This window comes from Mesocricetus auratus, unplaced genomic scaffold, assembly GCF_017639785.1.
Source record: "Mesocricetus auratus isolate SY011 unplaced genomic scaffold, BCM_Maur_2.0 Super-Scaffold_100007, whole genome shotgun sequence".
In the NCBI taxonomy this organism is placed as follows: Eukaryota; Metazoa; Chordata; class Mammalia; order Rodentia; family Cricetidae; genus Mesocricetus; species Mesocricetus auratus.
In genome coordinates this window covers 55,156,971-55,178,790 of record NW_024429191.1, presented here as the reverse complement: position 1 = coordinate 55,178,790, position 21,820 = coordinate 55,156,971, and the positions used below count along the sequence as shown (strand labels likewise).

At 49.0% G+C, this 21,820-nt stretch overlaps 1 protein-coding gene across 1 annotated transcript; it reads right to left on the bottom strand.

Annotated features, from left to right (window-relative positions):
- Positions 1-1,186: 1,186 nt before the first annotated feature.
- On the bottom strand, positions 1,187-21,121 carry Trarg1 (trafficking regulator of GLUT4 (SLC2A4) 1). Its single transcript, XM_021225645.2, has 3 exons — positions 20,302-21,121; positions 5,802-5,934; positions 1,187-3,709 (listed from the first exon to the last, which is right to left on the bottom strand). The coding sequence occupies exons 1-3, from the start codon at positions 20,677-20,679 to the stop codon at positions 3,699-3,701; spliced, it is 522 nt and encodes a 173-aa protein (XP_021081304.1). The 5' UTR covers positions 20,680-21,121; the 3' UTR covers positions 1,187-3,698.
- Positions 21,122-21,820: the final 699 nt, after the last annotated feature.

Sequence of the window (21,820 nt, the reverse complement as noted above, 5' to 3'; positions counted from 1 at the left end):
CCTTTTTATCTTTATGTCTCCAAGGTCCAGTTCTGGGCCTGCCACACAATGAGTCTTTAGTACAAGTTTGTGATGAGAGAGAGGGAGGGGTCCCTCAAGGAAATCACCCCTGCCTTCCCCTTCCAGGCAGACCCTGGGGCTTCCTCCTGCTCTGGGAAACCCACACACATGTCCTCATGAGTATGTGCTGTGTGTCCTCTTCCAGGGCCCGACTTCACACATTCATGTTGCATATAGGAAGGTGCTTATTACACAGATGGGAGCTAACCCTTAGACCAGATGGAAGGAGAGGGAACTACTAACCATGTGGTACCCTACTGACCCATAGGAGACAGGCACCAAGAAATGGGATATAGGGCATTAGAAAGGCTGTGTGTGTGTGTGTGTGTGTGTGTGTGTGTGTGTGTGTGTGTGTGTGTGTGTGTGTGTTTTACTGGGGATTGAGCCCAAGGTAGCACATGTACTAGGTACATGCTTCACTGCTGAACTGTATCAGGGTTTTTATTTTGAGATGGGACCTCACTAAATTGCCTAGGATGGTGCCCTTAGACTCATGTAACAATCAAGGCGGGTCCTGAGCTTTCAATCCACTGCTTCAGCTTCCCAGGTAGCTGGGACTACAGGTTTGTGCTACCTGTAGTAGGGATGGTTGATTGTTAGCTCTCCCATACACGTGTATAGAGTAGGTAGAATAGGCACTTATTTTTCTGCAGCAGAAGGAAGCATGGGCACTCCTCCTAAGGCATGGAGAGAGAAGCTGTCCCATGTGCACTCCAGCTTCAGTTCTTGGATGATCTGAGTTGATTGTAAAGGTGGTGTTCTCATCTTGACATGGCTTATTTCATTGAATGCTCACACTTCAGATCTGATAAGGCTCAGGAGGTTGGGAGCTTCCCCAGGGGGCCTCAACTAGTAACTAGCCAGTTGAGATTTGAACCCAGCACCATGACCTGATCCACTTTGTTCTGCTGCCTTTTGAGTCCTAGGACCCTGTCTCCCTCCCCCACCTGCTTTATAGTGTGTAAAAGCGAGGCCTGGAGAGAATGGTGACTTGCCCATAGGAATGCCTTGAATTGTCTATGGAGCCCCAAATGTCCCCAGGATCCCCAAGCCCACAGCCAAATCAAGGGATTGACAGCCTGAGTAGACTGTTTGGAACACCCGATCTCAGCAGTACACACACAAGGAACACATATATTCAGCTTTATTTCTTTCCATGCCAAGAAATACAGAGTCATTAGTGTGTGTGGTGGGGAGGGGCAGCTCTTGCTGTTCACCAGGATGCCCAAAGAGAGGCAAGGTCAGTACCCTCAGCCACTGTGCTCATGCAGCTAGCCCTGAACCAACACAGTGTTGGGATAGCAGGGCCCCTGTTCTCCGCAGCTTCATGGGAACTGGGTGCCGAGAGAATCCTCCCTCAGTCTTCTCACATCCCAGTGACTCTCTCCTCCTGTCTTGTGCTCCCCTCTGCCCAGGGGACCTCCCCGGGAACCTCTGGAGTGTGTCTCCGGAACCATGGCAAGACTCTCTGGTTGTTCCTGTCTAAGTGAAAGGACATTCCAGCTAAGCCCTTCCCTGATGCAGAGACTCCAATTGTTCCAGGCTGAAGTGTGGATAAGTGTGTGAGAGGGGGTGACTGACAGGCCGAGTGTACACTTGTGACTAGGAGATGGGCAGGAATGGCTGGATGCAGTCTGGACTCCAGAGACGCAGAGGCTGAAGACAAAACCCCCTCTGCTTCTTCTCCCCCTCGTGACAATTCCTAGACGGTGTCTTTCCTTTCCCTCATTTTGAGGTCCCAAATCTGGACCCCCAGTGTGTGTGGGGGGGCCGTTTTAGGATCAGGGGCCTGTGACAGGCTGTTTCCATAGATAGTACATCTCCCTGATCCAACTTTTCAACTCACACACATGTTCTGGGCTCACACTTACTTCCCATAGCAAATGGAAACATCTCTAGTTTGGCTTCAAAGATCCCATAAAGGGTGCACAGCTAGTACCTGCTTTAGACACATGAGCTCAAGTTTATTCCCCAATGGGAGCCTGATTTAGGGACATCAACCCCTTAGAGACACCCCCAACCCCTCAGCTCTCCCAGAGCTCTGCTATCTGTCAGTGCTCAGTGCTAACCTGCCCTGCCCAGGGTCCCTGAGATTGTAGGGAGCCAGGCAGAGAGCCCTGGGGAGGAGATGTCAGGCTCCTGATTTTGTTCAGAGGAAATGAACTTCCAATCCCCAACCAGGGTGGTTGTGGCTTTGGACCTGTTGCTCTATTGAAGCTGCCTAGCTGCCCGGCAGAGGAAGCCTGGATCACCCCACCAGATCTGAGCTGAAGGTGGTGGTGGGGTATGACATTGGGTAGTGGGCTCAGAGCAAGCAAGACCAGCAGGTGAAGCCCCTGTGAGCACAGCCTGTGGAGAGACACAGAGGCAAAAGCAGGAGGCTCTTTGGCAGAGGGCTCTGTTGGGTTCTGTCCCCATGTTCTGCTAGGTCCTAAGACAGAGGCTGTAGCTGCTGGGCCCTTACACCCTGTCCCAGTCCCCACTCTCCAAACTGACCCTTCAGTCAAGCCTTTCCTTCCAGACTCCTGGGACTCCAGATCAAGAAATAGCAAGCCTTCCTAAGAATTCTCTAGCCCCTCCCTTACAAAATGCAGCAAAGATTCCTGAGAGTCTGAGTCGGAGAGTCCAATAGGAGTCTCCAAGTTACCTCTCGGGAAAGCCTTTGTTGCTGTGGATGGCCAGGGACACAGAACCAGTTCCTTAGAGCTGGGCTAACAACCTGAAGCCAGAGATCACCTCATCTCTTCTGTTTAGGACCCCTGAATGCCCTATAGAGGGCCCTGAGTCACTTGCATGGGTTACCAAGATGAGGTCCCAGACCCTCAATGAGTCAGTGGCAGAAGAGAGCTCAGGATCTGTCCCTCCCACATGGCTGACCTGGGTCAGGTCAAGTTCTAGGACTTCCAGGTTGGTGCCCCAGGCTACAGCACAAGGTGGGAAATAAGAGGCAGACCTCATGGTTCTGGAAGACACTGTGGAACCAGAGTCCTTGGTAGAGAAGCCTCAAGGCTGAAGTTCAGGAAGAGCGACAGGTGTGTCATGCTATCCCTATCCAGTCTTCAGTGGAAGATTTCCATATGGCTCTTGCCTCTTTGCCGGCCGGTATCCAGGGTCCATGCTGAGTGACAGCTTCACCTTTGGGCTCAGGCTAGGATCACCGTGGATGCTGGCACAAAACATGCAAGGAGTCTGTTTGCTCCCCATCAAGAAAAATAGAAAAGATGGCGGCCCAGACTGTGCTCATGATCACAGACACCCAGGGTGTGCAGTGCTCCTTTCTTGGCTGTGGGGCTGGTTTTCTTCCCATTCTGGCAGTTTACGCTGCATGTAAGTCCCAGGAATTGTGGGAGATGAGAAACAAGCCTGAGAACTGAGGTTAAAGGCGAATGATGTGTCTATGAGATGAACCCTCATTATTCTTTGGGTTCACGGCCAACTTCATTCCAGATTTTCCTTCCCGTCTGCCATGGGCTGACAATGGAATGATGTAGAGGTTTCCCTCCAAGTTTGTGCTTTCGGAGCTTGGGAACAGGTGGGGACTTGGCAGCCACCATCCTGTCCTCTATAATGTGTGGGGACGTGTGGGTTCGGAGCTCTGGAGCTGGCCGGCATCTGCCTCGCTAGAAACAGCTCGGCGGCTACTTCGGAACTGTGAAGAAAAGAAGGGGTACGGTGAAACCTCGCTGAGAACACTGGGTCTCCAGAGCCCAGATTTAAAGAGCTACGAACCCATGTTGAATTGTCTCTTGATAGGAAATGGTAACTAGGATAAGGTACAGGATCAGGGACTTCTTTGGTTTGGGGTTCTTGATGCAGGAACTACCACCTTGGTGAAGATTGTGGCTTTGGTGATTGGTTAGAGAATGGTCATGTGACACTAACTGGACCAATTAAAATCCATCTCAGGACCTTTAGTCTGTTATTAGAAGCAATTTAACGTTTTAGTAAGTAGCCTTGGCTAGCCTGGAGCTCACCATGTAGATCAGGCCACCTCTCTCTGCCTCCCAAGTACTGAAATTAAAGGCATGACCTAACACCCAGCCTAAAGATGACTGACTTTCTTTTAGGCAGAGTCTCATGTGACCTAGGGTTATCCCTAAACCCGCTGGTCTTATACTCCTGATTCTCCAGCATCCACCTCCCAAGTGCTAGGATTACAAGCACATGCCATAATGTCCCCATTCATCACTTTTTTAAAAAAATCACTGCTGAGTTACTGGACTGATTGACATGTTTGCCTCTCCTAGAACACTATTTTCCCTGGTGGTTGTCATCTGCCTTCATAAGCAGAGATCCTGCCTAGAAATTCAGCCCAACACACTGAAAGTCAGACAAGAGCATGAGACAGATTCCTGTCACTTGCTGCCAAGTGTCTAGATATGGCTTTGCATCAAACTAGAGCAGCCAATCCAAAACGTCCTTTTATGAAAGCTGCAAACTTCCTTTGCCAAATTGAGTTCCAAAGTTGGCCCAGCGACAACGACAAGCAGCAGAATAAGTAACCTGGGACACGATGAGTGATATGGAGCCTAGTGCCTTGGGATGCTGGTTCCTGCCACTCACATGCCTGCACACCCACCTATCAGATTCCACACTGATAAAAAGGCCCAGAGTTTATGAAACGTGAAACTTCATTTACACAGGAAGTGAATGGAGGATCTGAACTCTGAGCCCAGTCAAGAACCTGCACCCTTGTGGGCTGGAGAGATGGCTCAGAGGTTAAGAGCATTGACTGCTCTTCCAGAGGTCCTGAGTTCAGTTCCCAGCAACCACATGGTGGTTCACAACCACGATTAATGAGATCTGGTGCCCTCTTCTGGAGTGCAGGCATACATGCAGGCAAAACACTGTATACATAATAAATAAATAAATCTTTAATAACAACAACAACAAAAACCCTGTACACTTGCTTCTCTTGAATAGACAAGACTGCCCACTTTCTGCTCTAGGCCAGTACCTCCCACCCTGAATTGATAATCTTATTAGAATACACATTCTAGGCTGGTAGTTAGCTCTATGGGAGGTCACTTCCCTAGCGTGCTTGAAGCCCTGAGTTGCAGTCTCAGCACCACCAAAGAAAGGAAGAAAGTCTAAAATACAGATTTCCATTCAGTTGATGCAGGGAGGGGTCTGAGACTCTAAAACAGCGCCAGGTAATGCCCCTGCAGCAGGACCATAGAGCACATTTTGAACAGCAAGTTCTTTATGGGAGGCTTAGCTTGATCTCTGAGAAATGTCCCAGAGTGCCCCATGCTTGGGACAGCTCTGAGATGAATAGCCTCCACAAAGCTATGGCTGACAGTGTTCTCTGAAAAAGCTATCACCTCGGACAAGTGCCCTGGGCCACCTCCAGGTGCTAACAGCGCTGCTTCCTGCTGTCTTCCGGTCTACCCTGACTGTACAGCAAGGAGGCCTGGTCATCAGTCTCCAAAGCCGTCACACCCATTATCCAGTGTGATGCTTACAAAAACCGTCCATGATGGAGACTTCTCTGTACTTTTACTTGAAAATGCAGGGGTCGGCCAAATGGGACACTGGCCCAGATCCCAGGCCATCAAAGCTGAGACTGGAATTTGTGACCTCTGATTCCAGTGCCCATTCTACACCCTTCTTCTGATCTATAAGTCCAGTCAGAAAGCACACCTTCACCTTAACGGTCTTGACTGAAGGGAAAGGCTATGGCTACACCCTCACCACTGCCCAGTCCCTGGGGCTCTCTGCTCCGTGCCCCTGTGCCTCACCTGTGAAGTTGACAGTGACAGCCACAATGATGATAACGATGCCCAGGATGATGAAGGTGATACTGAGCAGCCGTGCCAGGCGGCCCAGCCTCCGTGCCCCATCCATGTCCCCCTGCTGCACACTACTTCGAGACTGCAAAGAGAGGGCAGAGGAGCCTCAGGAAGTTTGTCCCTCAGCCTTGTGGGCATGAAAACCATGCAGTGGTCTTGTGAATTCCAGATACACTCCACCCTCCTGGCCACCCGCAGTCCAGCAGGCTCCTCCAGGACACATGACCTGGGCTTCTTGTGCAGACCCCTCTCCCAAGGGACTACTGGACAAAGAACCAAGCAATACCAAGTGCTTCCTTTCAGGGTAGTGACAGGGCAGGGGCAGGGTGACAGTGGTAGGTAATACAGTGGAGATCAAGAGCCTGAGGGTAGATGAGAACAGGCCACCTTACAGGAACAGACAAACCAGAGACCCTGCATTTCCCTCCCGAGTACAATTCCACGGCCACATGGGAACTGGAAGGCAGTCTACTCATAGCATGTGTGATTCCCTTTTTCTATGACTCCTCCTTGCCACAAAACCAAAGGTACTTGCCATATCCACTCCAGTGGTGTCTGCATGACAAGCCTAAAAACTTGTCGCAGGCCTGAGGCAAAAGTTTCATGGAAACTGGTCTCCTGGAGGTCCCTGGTGTCCCATATCAAGGATGTGTTCCAGATTTGTTCTAGCAATAACCAGTGGATGTTTCTGCACCCTATCTTTTTTTGGTATTAATTTTCTTTTGTAGGAATAAATGTGCCTCAAGGGTCCAATCTGGTTGAAGGGCCAGTAAAACTGGATGTTCCTCCTCTGGCCACCACTGATGCTCCAACTTCCTTGCCAGAAACAGAACCGACAAAAATCAGGGGCCAATCGTGGGCTCCTCCAATAAATAGGGAATCTCCCCAAATGCTTAGGATAATGGATGCTCCTTTTCCTTATCCTGGTATTTATGATAAAGAAGATAATAGGAGAAGAGCATGTGCTGTACTACACCCTGAATTTCATGGAAAGGCTTGCTAGAGCAAGACCCCCTTGGTCTATTATCCAAGGCACAACAAAATAATATAATCAGAAAGTTCAAAAAGGCAGGCCAATGGTGGGTTAAGTACTGGACCAAGAACTGGGACTGTGACTGGGGCATATGCACATAAGACAGGGGAAGTAATTCTAAAAATAGGCTGATTTTAGACAGAGCTGATGTTATCATGTTGTAACCATTGTCTGACTACTGCCAGTTCTTGCGTATTTGATTTTCTATTTTGAATTTTTGGTCGCATGTGTCTTATGTACCAATTTTGCTGATTCCAATGTATTTTGGCATATAATAAAATTAACTTTTCTATTTTGAACTTTTAGTCTCATGATATGCTTTGTGTGTCAATTTTGCTGACTTCAATGTACCTTGACATATGTACAACATTAACTTCCTTACTTGCTCATGTAATGATTATAAAAGTCTGATGCATGCTTTGAGAAATTACATTCAGATTCATCACTCTCTTGTGTTCGTGTCTGTTTGTCACTCGCCGACTCTTTGCCCACCTGAGTACCGGATCCCTGATTCTCCCTGGGTTGAGGGGCCCTGACTGGGTTTGCCCGCAGCAGGGACTGGCCTCTCTCCCAGTTCCTTCCATGATGATGACATTGTTCGACACAGCCCACCTTTGTGATCCCACAAGGAAAGCCAGGCTGGGTAACTCTGATCTGTGGCTCTCTTGGTGGAGGACTTCGGTTCTCTGGGACCCAGTGAATCTGGTAAAATCGGGTGGATGTGGGTGGAGTGGAGACTGTAAGGACAGGGAGGTCCCTGGGTTAGTCCTGGCTGCCTTGTATATCCAGACATTCACACGGGGGACCCCGGGTCCCTTCTATAATGGCCCAAGACTATCTGCCAGCCAGAACTGGCTCTATGTCTTCAGAGTCCTTACCCTAGAGTCCCTCTGTCCCCCTTGGGCTTCATGCACTTGCCCAAGACTCTAGGCTGCCCAGGCCCAGAGGGTTAACTGGGGTGTGACTGCTCTCAGAAACACAGACAAACTGAAGACTTCTCAGTGCTTTATACTTGAAAACACAGGGTTCAGCCAGGCAGGACACTGGCCCAGGGCCCAGGCCATCAGAGCTGAGACTGGGCTTGTGGCCTCTGACTCCCAGCCCCTTTATACTTTTCTTTCTATTGATCCAGCAAGTACAGGCATAAGATGAATTTGTTTTGGAGTTTTGTAGTGCTAAGGATAAAACCCAGGGCTTTGCCTGTGCTCGGCAAGCACTTTATTATTGGGCTATATCTTCAGCCATATATATATATATATATATATATATATATATATATATATATATATATATGTTCTTGCTAAATTATCAAGTCTGATCTTAAATTCATTCTATTACCCATGCAGTTGCTGTCTCAAAGAGGCTCAGGACCTGTGCGGCAGAGACGTGTAGTCAAGTACCTTGATGGTGGAGTAATGGTGCTGGTGGTGACGGTGATGATGAAGACAGTGACTAACTGAGCCCTTACTTTTACCAGGCAGCTTGCTCAGAATCATCCTAGCAGGATGGCAGGTGCTGCCCCCACTTCTCTGGCTTAAAAAACAGCCAAGGACCAGAGACATGAGACATGATCTCTCTTCTTCGTGCTTCTCATGCAGGTATCCTCACCCCTGTGTTAGTGCCTTGACCTCTTTTCTCAGATTCTAACCCATCTCCTAACTGCAGCCCACCCCAAGGACACCACGGCACCCAGCTGCCCCTTGCTTTCTGTGACTCCTCTCACTAGCCTGTATACACCCCATTACTGGTCCACCATCTAAGTCACAACTGTTCTCTTGATTCTTTGTTCATTTTGAGCACTGGGGATTGAACCCAGGGCCTTGTGCATGCTAAGCAAGTGCCCAACTACAGAGCCCACCATGCTAATGTGTTTCCTCTCCTAGTCAATTCCGTGGCTATGCCGCTAACATCCTTGCACCTGCCCTACTTGCCCCGTTTTACCTGAGCTGTGGCAATAGCCTCCTAAAGATCCTTCTGGATATGATCTCTGTTCTTTTCCATTTCATTCCCAACACTACCATTTCATTCTGCTGACATTTATACCAAGCATTGTGTTAGGCCCCCAGGGAGCTGCAGTGTGAGAGTCTCAGTTTTTATGCCTGGGGTCTTACAACCCTATGGCCTTCTTTTCCAACACACACACACACACACACACACACACACACACACAAACTCACAAGTTCAGAAAGTGTTAAAGAGGAGACACACATAACTTATGAGAGCTTATAAAAGAGAAACAAGGACTTCTGGGAGGAAGGCTGCAAAGTTGTTGTGAAGGACGGGTAGGAACTGCATAGATTCCTTCTATAAAAGAAGAAGAGTGATGTGGCCAAATGGCCTGTATGGCAGATGGGTACATGCTCAATAGTCACTTTCTGAGGAACGTAAGAGGTGCCAGGTAAAGGCCAGTGTGCCTAGAGCTAACTGAGTGGAAATAAGAGCTTATAGGATAGAAAGGGTATCTTGGTTAGTTACTGCTGTCTTCCAGCAACTTCCAGAACCCCCTCCCAAAAAGTGTCTTGATTCAAGAAGCAGCTGGAGGTGGTAAGGGAAAGGCAGGGTGGAATGATGGGAAACCCACTTCTGGAAGGCCCCTCTGGTTGTTAGTGAGGATGAAAATGGAGGCAGAGCATGGTGTGGCAGTATGTGTCCATCCTCCTAGCACTCAGGAAGCTGAGGCAGGAGAATCGATAGTTGAAGCTTAGCCTGAGCACCATAGTGAGGCCCAGTCTCAGGAATGATATTTTTTTAAAGCTAGAGCGATGACTCGGTTCATAAAGCCCTTACTTGCCAGGTCCACAGCACCCAGGCACTGAATGAGGCATGTTGGTATGCCTGATGTAGGTTCAGGTGTTTTAATCTGTTTGTGTGTATCGTCATGAGAGCATGTCATGTGTGTAAGTGCCTGTGGTGGCTAGAAAAGGACATCAGATCTCCTGCAGCTGGAGTTACATGCAATTGTGAGCCATCTCTCCAGTCTCATTTAACTGGGCAGTGGTGGCGCATGCCTTTAATCCCAGCACTTGGGAGACAGAGGCAGGTGGATCTCTGTGAGTTTGAGGCCTGGTGTACACAGTGAGTTCCAGGACAGCCAGGGCTGTTATACAGAGAAACCCTGTCTTGAAAAACAAGCAAACAAATGAGAGCAATAGAGGAAGACCCCCCAAGTCCTCCTCTGGCTTCCTCCTACACACAGATGTGCATGCACACATATGGAAGCTGAGGTAGTCCCATCTACTCGGCATCCCACAGGCTTCACATTGTCCATAGAAAAAGCCCCAGTTCTAGTCACCTTTAAACCCTCACCATTCTCTTCCACAAGTTCCTGGAGGCCACTCTGTGCTGTCTCAGGCATGATGAGTTCTGACCTTTGCTCCTTTCCAATCTTCTGCTTCCCCAGATCCTATGTGGTCAAATCCTCCCACCATTCAAGGTCTTATTCCAGTGACACCTCTTCCATGAAGCATGCCAAGATTCTTCCACCTCTGGGGTGTAAAACTAAACCTTCCTACTATTTGGGTGTTTATGTTGTGTCAGGATCTACACTGAGTGTGTGCCTCCCATCAGGGTATCCCGTTCTCTGAACACATTTATAAAATGAGGATAGAGAACTGTGTGTGCATGGTGAGAGATGGAATTACCAGAGAAAGGCCACATCAGGAAGAGCCACACGCAATATGGTGACATCTGCCTGTGAGGCCGAGTCAGGAAAACTGTGAGCTTGAGGCTAGCCTGGGTTACATAGCCAATTTGAGGGCAGCCTGGGCTAAATAGTGAAATCCTGTGGAAGAGGAGGGCAAAGAAGAGCAGAGGAGGGAGGAGAAGCAGGAGGCGCCTTGACTGCTGTGTAACAGAGGCTGAATTTGGTCCTGGGGGCCAGTAAATTGGTTTATTTTGTTTGTTGTTGTTGTTTATTTGAGACATGGTTTCTCCGTGTAACCGTGGCTTTCCTGGAACTCAGAAATCCGCCTGCCTCTGCCTCCCGAGTGCTGGGATTAAAGGTGTGCGCCACCACAGCTGGCCTTGTCCTAATGAAGGATTTTAAATAGAGACAAAACCAGACTTGCATCTGGGGAATGTAAGTCTGACTACAGTGTGGTGGCTGTGCTAGGCAGATTCAAAGATCTGAAATGAGTAATGATCTGGGCCAGAGCCCAGCCTGGAGAAGTGTTGAAGCCTGAGGCCAGATACACAGTGAAAACAGACTGAGATGTGTGAGGTCTCTGGCTCAGTTGATGGAGAAGAGGAGTTGAAATGCCTGGGCACTATGAATTTGTCTAAGTTTGAGACACACTCATGAATCTGTGTCGCCTCCAGTCACCTGATGGCTAGCCCAGATCACTGAATCCATGACATCAATGATTAGGCAACATTAGAAGAAAGAGGGGCTGACATAGAGAAAGACCTTAGAGGATTTCCAAGAAATTTAAAATGAACAATTTAGGGAGTTCTATCAAGTATGGTGACACACACCTGTAGTCCCAGCAGCTTGAGAGTCAAAGGAAGGAGGAGTGTAAACATTCAGGGCCAGCATGGACAGTTTAGAGAGACTGACCCTGTCTCAAAATGAAATTTTGAAAGGTTTGAGGGGAAGCATGTCCAGGGCAGTGGGCTCAGTCCCCAACACTGCATAAGAAAAGTGGGAGGAGAAACTCTGAAGTTGCCTTGGGTGATTTCTGAGGGCTCTAAACTGTAGACTCGAGTGCAGGGTAGGAGCAAGAACAAGGTTTACAGAGTCAGCCCCAACTTCACAGAGAAATGGCTGCAAGTGCAGCAGCAATTCAGGACCATGGAGAGAAAGAAGTGCAGCTGTCTGAACCCCAGAGGTGGGGAAGAGGAAGGAGTCCCACCCGCCTGCTTGTCTCTCTCTTATGCACAGAGGCCCAAGTCCCCAAAGCCCAGCTATGCGCACGCCTTTGGGCCTGGGAGACCCAGCACGTGCCTCTGGTTGGAACTAAGCACATTTGTCCTCTAAGTAAAAGAAAGCACAAATGAACAGTTCTAGCATGAGAACATGTGCTGCTCCTACAACATATTCAGTTGGCTACAGAACATGCCTACAGAGGGTAAGAGATGCAGCTTGCCTAGCAGGTGCAGAGCCCTGGGCTCTGCCCCCAGGACCACATGGTGATATAGGCCTCTAACCCCAGTGCTTGTGAGGAGGATTGAGAATTCAAGGTCAAGCTGGCCATGTTGGTTTATACCTTTAAATCTGAGCGCTTGGGAAGCAGAGAGGTATTATCTATGAGTTCAAAGGCAGTTAGGTCTAGTAGCAAGTTCCAGGCCATCCAACACTACATAGTGAGCCCATGACTCACAAGACAAAACAAACACACACACACACACACACACACACACACTCAAGGTCATCCTTGGGCTACATGGAGTGTTCATAGCCAGGCTGGGATATGAGAGTTTCTGTCTGGGGGCAGGGGAATCCTGGGGAAGATGTCACTCTGGATCTATGAGCCAGTGTCATGTATTATAAAAATAGCCCCCAGGGCTGGAGAAATGGCTCAGAGGTTAAGAGCACTGACTGCTCTTCTAGAGGTCTCTTCTAGAGGTCTTGAGTTCAATTCTTCAATTCCCAGAAACCACATGGTGGCTCACAACCATCTGTAATCAGATCTGGTGCCCTCTTCTGATGTTCAGGCAAAGGAACACTGCTCACATAATAAATAAATAAACGTTTAAAAAATAAAAATAAAAATAGCCCAAGGAAGTGACTGTCCTGTGGCCACCAAGACTGCAGATAGGGATCCCTCTCCAGAGGACCTGATAATTTTCAAACTGGTAAAAGTCAGAATTGCCCATTCACATGGGTTTTGTTCTTTCCCCTGGCCTCACAAAGTTTCATTTAGTGTCTGCAAAAACAGAGACCAGTCCCATGGGTTAAGCCTCTACCATGTATAGGTTTTGTTCAGGTGCTGTAGGTTTATGTTAGCTCACTCAATCCTCTCAACAGCCTTGAGAGATGGGTGTTTCTATTATGCCCACTCAAAAAATAGTATTTATTGATTCTCTGAGATGAGGTCTCATGTAGTTCAGACTGGCCAACAGCTTGCTATGTAGCTGGTGCTGATCTTAAACTCCTATCCTCCTGTCTCTAACTCCTAAGAGCTGGTATTTTGAGCAGGTGCCACATGCCCAGCTATTGGCTTGTTTTATCAGTGTTGCTCACAGAGGGCCCATTGCCTGTGGTCTACAAGAACATGGCCATTTCTCAGTCTGTCCTCTGTCTCAAATCTCCCCCCAGGGGGTCATGGAGATTGCAATGTGTATGAGAGCTGGGGATGGACAACTGTAACCACTGCTCTTCACACAAAGCCCCTGACCCTGCCTCCCTGGCCATAGCAGACCCTGTCAGAGCCATTTGTCTTCCTCTGATGGGATTAATGAGGAGGGTAGATGAGTTGGAGGAGGAAGAAAGGTGGGAGAGGGCATGACACGTCCCTATGCACACAGCAGAGGGGTTGACTTTCCTGGAAGTGTCCCCAGATCCAGATATGGGGTGGAATTCTGAGAGAACAATTCATTCAGTATCCAGCTCATGGCCTCCTACCAGCCATGGCCCATTCTGCATAAGATGTGCTTCTGCAGACTGCAGAGTGCTCTGAGAGGCTGCCAGTGTGGAGGCCAAGAGCTTGAGCTCCCATCTGCAGAGACTTCTAGTATCTTCAAGACTTGGGGCCCCAGTGTAGAACCCCCCCCCCGTGAGTTGTCATGCTGCTGCTGCCAGGAAGGACATAGTGTGGAACCCTAGATGAATAGCTGACCCTTGCATCCCTGGGGCATGAAAATGGCCTAGAAGATAGATTGGCGTTGAAGACAAATGTAGCTTCATGTACACCCAAGAAGGCAGGAGGTGTGGTTGGTAGGATCACATACTCTCATTCAAGGCAGCCAGGCCAGATTCCAACCCTAGGCTTCACACTTACCACCTTCTTGTCTCTGCACTTCAGGTTGGTGTTTTGTTTTGTTTTGTTTGTCTGTACCATGAGAATAATAATAGCACCCAGATCTCACAGGGGTACAGTGAGGGCTAAATGAGATAATGCATCTAAACCACTTGGAACTGGAACTATGCCTAACACCTGGTAAGCATCCATGAATTTTAGTAACTTCATCCTTCAATTTTCTCATCCCTGGTCCTGATGCTTCCCTTAGACATTCATTTTTCACAACTACATTCCACCCCTTGCCATCAGTCCTCTGAGATCTGAACCCACAACATTTCCCTCAACCTGTTATACTGGTATAACTGTCATTCTCTGAGCCCCTACCTGTGACCTCTGTTTCTCATCCAAGGTCATCACCTGCTCTTTGTCCAGCCCTATTCTTCTGCATGTCATCTCAGTCACTCCTGCCCACATCTGGTGTGCCACCTGGCCCTGCTCTAAAGGCATCACTGCCACTCAGAGCACAGAGTCCACACACCTATACCTAAAGCTGGACAAGTCACAGCAGCACAGAAACTGAACAGACAGTCCCCACCCACAGTCTCAGCCTCAGCAGAGCCGTTATCTCTCTGTCCCTGGTTAATCCCATCCCTGTGCCATGAGGCTCTTTTTACTCAGCAAATAGAGACACTGCCTTCACTCCCTTGGAGCTCCCTTTCCTCTGAGTGTTTCTCCTTTTCGACCTCTCCTCTCCAAGGACCCCACACACCCACCCTTTGTCTATGCCTCTCCATCCAGACACCCAGAATCTAGGAACGGCCAGCCCATCAGACAAACGACTCTCTTGAACCTAACCTCTCCAGGGCCTTGCCACTCCTGGCCCCTCCACACTCCTCCTTCATTCCCTCCCTCCCTTCTAGCTTTGCTGGCACTTTCCGGAATCTCCCTCTCAAACCCGTATTCTGTCTACTTCTCCCAGTAAGTGCTTTTTGTTGTTGTTCCTGGTTTGGTTGGGTTGGGTTGGATTTGGTTTTTTGACACAGGGTCTTGTTTTATAGCCCAGGCTAATTAATAGATCTCACTCTGTAGCCAACACTGACCTTAAACTCATTATGGCAATTCTCTGGCCTTGCCCCTCAGTGTGTTAGGATGGCAGGCGTGTGGGCCATGTGCATCTTCACTCTACAGATGTGGGCAGTCCCAGAGCTAGCTTTGAGAATGGGCTCCAATATCCCTGAGTTGGAGCCTGAACACGTGTGTGTGCATGCACGCATGCATTCAAGTGCCACACATGCTCCTCCTTCCCAGTCCATCCAGAGCTCCGATATCCGGTCCCTTCCCGTACGTGGGATCTCCCTCCAGTAGCCCATTTCCCACAGTGGAATTTGGAGTTGGTTTTACAATATGAACCGACCACATTGTGCGTCAGCCTAAAACTCCCCAGGGGCTCTTCAGAGGCTTAAATCCCAAGATTGAGTCACTGCCTTGCAACATCCCCCAGCATGCTCTAGTCCCCTTCCTGCAATGCCAAACAGCAGACACTTCTCTTAGCCATTTATGTCTCTGCCCCCTAAGACAGGCTCAGTCGCCTACCAGGAGGAGGTATTTCACACTACTCAGTTCCCTCAAAACAAGCCACTGTCCACTCAAGATTAATAAGTCAGCAAATAATCAGACAAGTGGAAGGTCAGTAGAGCCAAATCTTAGGGGCTCCCAGAAGCCACCTCTGCCCCCTGCCAGTGAGCCTGGTCCAGGACCCAAACCTCTACCACTCTTTTTGTTGTTGCTGCTGCTGGGGATCAAACCCAGGACCTGGCACACGCTAGGCTCTAACACGCTCTAACACTGAGCTATATCCTCAGCTTTTTGAAAAAAGGAAACTTTTGAGGTAGGGTATTCCCAAGTCATTCAAGCTAGCCTTGAACTTACTCTGTGATCCAGGCAGACCTTGAACTTACAACCCTCTTGCCTCAGCCTCCTTAGTAGTTTGACTATAGGCCTGCACTATCAGGCCCATTGAATGCCATGCTCAGACAAACCCTTCATTCTCTCTTACCCCCTGCCCCGGACCTTGATGGAAATCTGACCACACTGATGTGTGCTGCCCTACAAATGACATATGAAGGCTACGTGTGTGAAAGCAGCCAGTCACAGTCTTTGGGGGGGGGGCATGTTTCAAGACAGGGTTTCTCTGTGGCTTTGGAGGCTGTCTCTTGTAGATCAGGTTGGCCTTGAACTCACAGAGATCTGCCTACCTCTGCCTCTCCAGTGCTGAGACTAAAAGTGTGCACCACCACTACCCAGCAATTCCATTTCTTTTTCTTTCTTTTGTGTGTGTATCTGTGTGTGTGTGTGTGTGTGTGTGTGTGTGTGTGTGTGTGTGTGTTTCAAGACAAGATTTCTCTGTGTGTAGCCCTGGTTGTCCTGGAACTTGTTCTGTAGACCAGTCTGGTCTAGAACTCAGATCTGGCTGTCTCTGCCTCCTGAGTGCTAGGATTAAAGGCATGGGCCACCACCACGCAGCTATATATAATTCCATTTCTAAAGTGCCTGTAACAGGCAACTCTGGAGACAGGAAAATTGATGCCATGCAGGACTGGGAGGGATCAAGGACACAAGTAACATATAAACACAGAGTTTCTTTTGAAGACAAGGAAAGTGTTCTAAAATCAACTAGTGTTAAGATCCAACCTGTTGAGTGCAGTAAAAAACCCTGGAATGACCATGCAGCCACAAAGAGAATGAAATCCTGCCATTTGCAACAGTTTGACTGGAATCACAAGCCAAGCACAGAAAGTTCACTTGTTCCCACTCAGTCTAACGGTTGATGTAAAGCTAGATATGGTGTCTCCTGCCTAAGAATCTCAGCACTTGGGAGGCTGATGCAGAAGGATGTCCACACCTTGAAGACCTAAGCCACAGGGTCTCAAGACAAAGACCTAAGCCACAGGGTCTCAAGACAAACAGAGGCAGGGGTATGTGCGTATAATCCCAGCTAGGGCAACCATGGTGTTGGAGGTGTTATTCATTAGGTACAATCCTCTCTCTCTCTCTCTCTCTCTCTCTCTCTCTCTCTCTCTCTCTCTCTCTCTCTGTGTGTGTGTGTGTGTGTGTGTGTGTGTGTGTGTGTGTGTGTGTGTACGTGTACGCACACACATACACTGGGGATTGAACACAAGGACTTGGGTGAACTGAGCTACATCCCCAGACATCTTGCTTTTTGAGACAAGGTCTCTCCCTCTTGGTGTTCGCCAAGTAGCTTAGGCTATCTGCAAGCCCCAGGAATCCACCTATTTCCACTTTCCCAGCACTGGAATTACAGATTGCAATGCCCAGCTTTTTTATGTGAATTTTGAGTTTGAACTCAGGTCTTCATATGGATTTGAACTCAGGTTCTCATCTTGCAAGGAAAGCACTCTGCACATTAAGTTTTCTCCCCAGCCCAATGCACTATATATTTTTTTAATAATTTACTTAGTATAGGCATTGGTATTTTGCCTTCATATATGTCTGAGTGAGGGTGTCAGGTTTCCTAGAACTGAAGTTATAGGCAGTTGTAAGCTGCCATGTGGATGCTGGGAATTGAATCCAGGTCCTCTGGAAGAGCAGCCAATGCTCTTAACCACTGAGCCATCTCTCCAGCCCCATACATTTTTTTTTGTTTAGTTGATTGGTTTTGGGTTTCTTTTGTGGTTTTTGTTTTCATTTTTTTGAGTTAGGGTTTCTCTGTATAGCCCTGGCTGAGACAGGGGTTCTCTGTGTAGCTTTGTAGACCAGGCTGGCCTTGAACTTACAGAGATCCGCCTGCCTCTGTCTCCCAAGTGCTGGGATTAAAGGAATGCGCCACCACTGCCTGACTCAGTTTATACATTTTTAAAACTAGAAGAAAGTGTTTTGAAAGTTTCTAGAATAAGGAAATAATCAATGGCTAAGGAGATATCTATGTTTAACCTAATTTAAATATTACACAGTATATAATATATTGAAACAGTGCATGGCATTCCATTGATGTACCCATTTTGTTTGTTTGTTAAGATGGTATTTTACTGTATAATTCTGGCTGTGCTAGAACTCACTATGTGAACCAAGCTGGTCTTGAACTCACAGAGATCCTCCTGCCTTTGCTTCCTGAGTGCTGGTTTTAGAGGTGTGTACCACCACACCTGGCTAATTTTTGTTTTTTAGCTGGGAGGCAGAGGCAAGCATATCTCTGAGTTCAAGGCCAACCTGATCTATACAGCAAGTTCCTGGATATCCAGGGCTACATATGAGACGGGGGAGGGAGGAACAACCCATTAAACAATGTACTTTAGGTGGGTGAGTTATATGACATATGAATTACATTAATAAAGGTATTTTTTAAATCCCATTAGAAAATAAAGAGTGGCCGGGCGTTGGTGGCGCACGCCTTTAATCCCAGCACTTGGGAGGCAGAGGCAGGTGGATCTCTGTGAGTTCGAGGCCAGGCTGGACCGAAAGCCTCCAAAACAATACAGAGAAACCCTGTCTCGAAAAACCAAAAAAAAAAAAAGAAAAGAAAATAAAGAGTGTAGTGGCACACGCTTGTCACCTTAGCACTTGGGAGGCTGAAGTAGGAAAATTGACATAAGTTTGAGGCTAGCCTGGACTGTATTGTAAAACCATGTCTCAAAAGTCCAAAACATAGGCCAGGTGGTGATGATGCACGCCTTTAATCCCAGCACTCGGCAAGCAGAGGCAGGCGGATCTCTGTGAGTTTGAGGCCAGCTTGGTCTACAAAGCTACACAGAGAAACCCTGCCTCAAAAAAAAAAGTCTAAATAAATAAATAAATAAATAAAGCCCATAGTGGCTTCTCTTCCCTCAGAAGGGAGACTCCCTGCTACACTTAGTCCCTATAACCACAGAACACACTTACGCTGGGTGGGGCTCTGTTCTTAAGCACTTTGTGAGGACTCATCTCAGCCTTTCCCGGCTCTTTAATGCAGGCATTATGCTTCTGCCCACTTTGCGGCTAGGTAAACTGATGGGAGGTTGAGTAGCTTGCCTAAGATGACTTAATTCCCTCGTGTTTGTGTCTAGCCTGGGCAGTTTTTGCAGTGTGTCATCAGGACCTGTTTAGAAGCTTCTTTGCCTGGAGTGCAGCCCCAGGGATTCAGTCCTAGTGTCTGGTTTAGAGTTGTAGCCCTTTCTCTTGGCACGTCAGACCCGACTCAAATACAGAGAAAGAAAAAGTGCCAGAGATGGGTCCAGTGGTCTTACGGTCCTCAATCCAGCTTCTTTTGGGCAAGGACAATTCACTCTGGCCCCAATTCCCAGAAGACAATTTTAGAATCTGTTTTCTCCTGAGCTCGTATGTGATTTTCCTCCTGTCTCCCTTCCTGGGACCTTTCTCTGTAACCAAGAAGTTGGCTCTGCCCAGGGCCATTAGCCCCTCCCTGAGTGCATCAGGCAGCACAGGAAGTTTAGATGGGCCCTGCCCAGGACCCTGCCTAACCCTGTCTCTTGAATTAAGCCTCTTATACTTGAGATGCTGTCACTGTCTCCACAGCCTGTCAGGTGGCCCTGGATCATATGGGAACCTAATGGAGGGACCAGAGATGTTTAAAGAAGAGTGGGAGGATGACCCCAATTCCTAATGACTCAGCAGTAGTGTCACTCCAAAGGAGGCAGTGTCACCCCACCCAGGTCTCTGGTTCTAACTGGCCTGTTTTCTCCCCCTGCCCTAACCTCATTGTGAAAGTCTGTGCTTTCCAGCCCGGTCCATCAGCACACATTCTCTGTGATATCTTCTGGAAGTAGCCATCCTACCCAATGACTTGCTTTGAGGATAATCTAAGACAAAATATTCAGAGTCCTGCAGAAGTGACTAGTTCACATACCCCCACACACACAACCTGGCAAGGCTGGCCACACCCTCTGACTTGTGCCCAGACCTCCAGCAAAAGCCAGATGGTAAAATCTGGAAAATCAGAGCCTCAAGAACTCCATTGTTCCCCAGCCTCCAGCATCCTGACAACTTCCTCCCTCCCCATGGGCCCCAAGGGAAGCCAGGCCCCAGGGGCTCCCAGTGCAGCAAGGCCACTGTGACTTGGAAACGAGGCTGGAGTAATACCCTGGTGGCCCCGGAGGCTTGCCTGCCTTTGAGGCATTCAGAACCCTTGGCCCTCTTCTGGCTGCATTCTCTGTTAATACAGAACTCCACTCAGACAGCCACACACATTAAGAAAACAATCAAGAACACCCCCCCAAGTTGGCTGTCACTCCTGCAGAATTTCACTCCAGATATACCCCTGAATCCTTCTGCCAGGGGAGTCAGGAAGCAGTCTACCAGTGATATCTGGAAGCAGACATGAAGAAAGAACAAACAGAACTGAGTTTTGGGTCCCTCTAGAAGGGAAGTCAGGAGATGAGAAAGGGTTTCCCCCGCCAAGGCTCCAATACCCCACTCTTCTCTGCACTTTAAGTCCCTTCCCTGAGGACATGCCTGCCATGCTGGGGTGCCCAAGCCCATTCCCTGAGCAAAGCACAGGACTTACCATGATAGAAAAGATGAGGGGAATGAGGTTGAGGGGCCACACAGGGCAGAAGCAAGAGGCAATGGCAAGGACCAAGTAATCTTTGGGGGCTTCTTGGTCCTGGGCGTAGGAGGTGGTGGCCACAGAGGATGCCCGCCGAGAGCTGGCCCGAGAAGGGGAGCCAGGGAGAGAGTGCTGGCGGTGGCCCTCGGAGATGACCTTGAAGGGCAGGCTGTGGCCATTCTGCTCCAGGTCCAGAGCCCCTGACAGAGACTTGGACAGACTCAGGGCTTTGTCATCCTTGTTCTCTACTTTAGTGAGAAGCTTTTCCATCTCGGGCAGCTCCAACGGTGAGGTGGAGCCTGGGTCTTGAAACTGGGGCTGCACCGGGTTGGCCATGTTGGCTTGGGCCTTGGGTTTCTTCGGGTCCAGGTAGGGTCAGCGTGCTCCAGAGGGTCTTCAGCACACCATTCCCCAGCTCAGATTTCAGACCTCCAGGACACGGGTAGATGCGTTTGCAGGGGCTGGGGACCAGCTGAGCGCTGGAAGACTCAAAAGAGTGTCTCGAGGCCGGCAGAGTTCACAGCTGGAATCTGTGGCTGCTGCTGCTGCTGTCGCCACTGAGAAGCTCCCAGGAAGCTGGAGGCTTTGGCTCTGTTCAAGTTTGAGGCCAACTTTGCTGGAGCTGCTGACTGCACAGATGGGCGGGGAAGCAAGAGAAAATCGGGAGAGCAGAGAGAGGAAGAATGCACTCTTCTTGACTCTCTCGTGAGACTGAGTATGAGGCAGGGAAACGTGTGTGTGTGTGTGTGTGTGTGTGTGTGTGTGTGTGTGTGTGTGTGTGTGTGTGGTGACACAGCCTCCCTCCCTCTCCACCCTCCTTGGAGATGCCTCCTTTTTTCAATTCTCTTCTCCCCAGAGAACCATCCCAGCAGCATCTTGCCTGTGGCCCAGCCCAGCCCCACAGAGTCCACAGAGACTTGGGCTAGCCTCTGCTTTCCTCTGCAGTCCCAGACCTGCTCCTCTGGGCCATGGGCTTAGATAGGGAAAAAGACAGTGGTCACCAAAGTGAGCGCCTCCTGCTCCTCCTCCACTAAGCAGGGTTGTGCTTCCCATTGTCTGTTGGCAAAGTTGGGCCCTGGGCCCATCATCTCCCACCTAGGCCTTCACCCTCAACACTTATCTGGGGGGAGAGATGTGAGGGCTGTGTGGTCCCTGGAGGACTCGGTAGGGCCCTATGCCCAGGTTTCTAAACAGCTCACCAAGGGCTAACAAAGGGACCACGCCTTCCATGGCTTATGGTGCTGAGCTATAGGCAGAGACCCTCTTAGGATTTCTCTAACAGACGCCAGCTCTGAAAGGGCCAGAGGCTCTGCCTGTCTCTCCTCTGACTCTTTCCTCCTCGGTCTCTGCCTCCTTTACTCTTTTCATCTTGTCCTCTTTCTCTTCCTTGTCTCCTTGTTCTGTTTCACCAGAGTGACCTAAAGTCACCAAGAGTACACAGAGGAAGTATGAAATCATTTAAAATTCCAGGGTCATG

Excerpts from the sequence above, each read along its gene's own strand:
- Trarg1 (XM_021225645.2), bottom strand. The coding sequence starts at position 20,679 with ATGGCCAACCCGGTGCAGCCCCAGTTTCAAGACCCAGGCTCCACCTCA. Across the intron at positions 5,935-20,301 it reads CCCTCATCTTTTCTATCATG|TCTCGAAGTAGTGTGCAGCA; the intron begins GTAAGTCCTGTG and ends CTCTCTTTGCAG.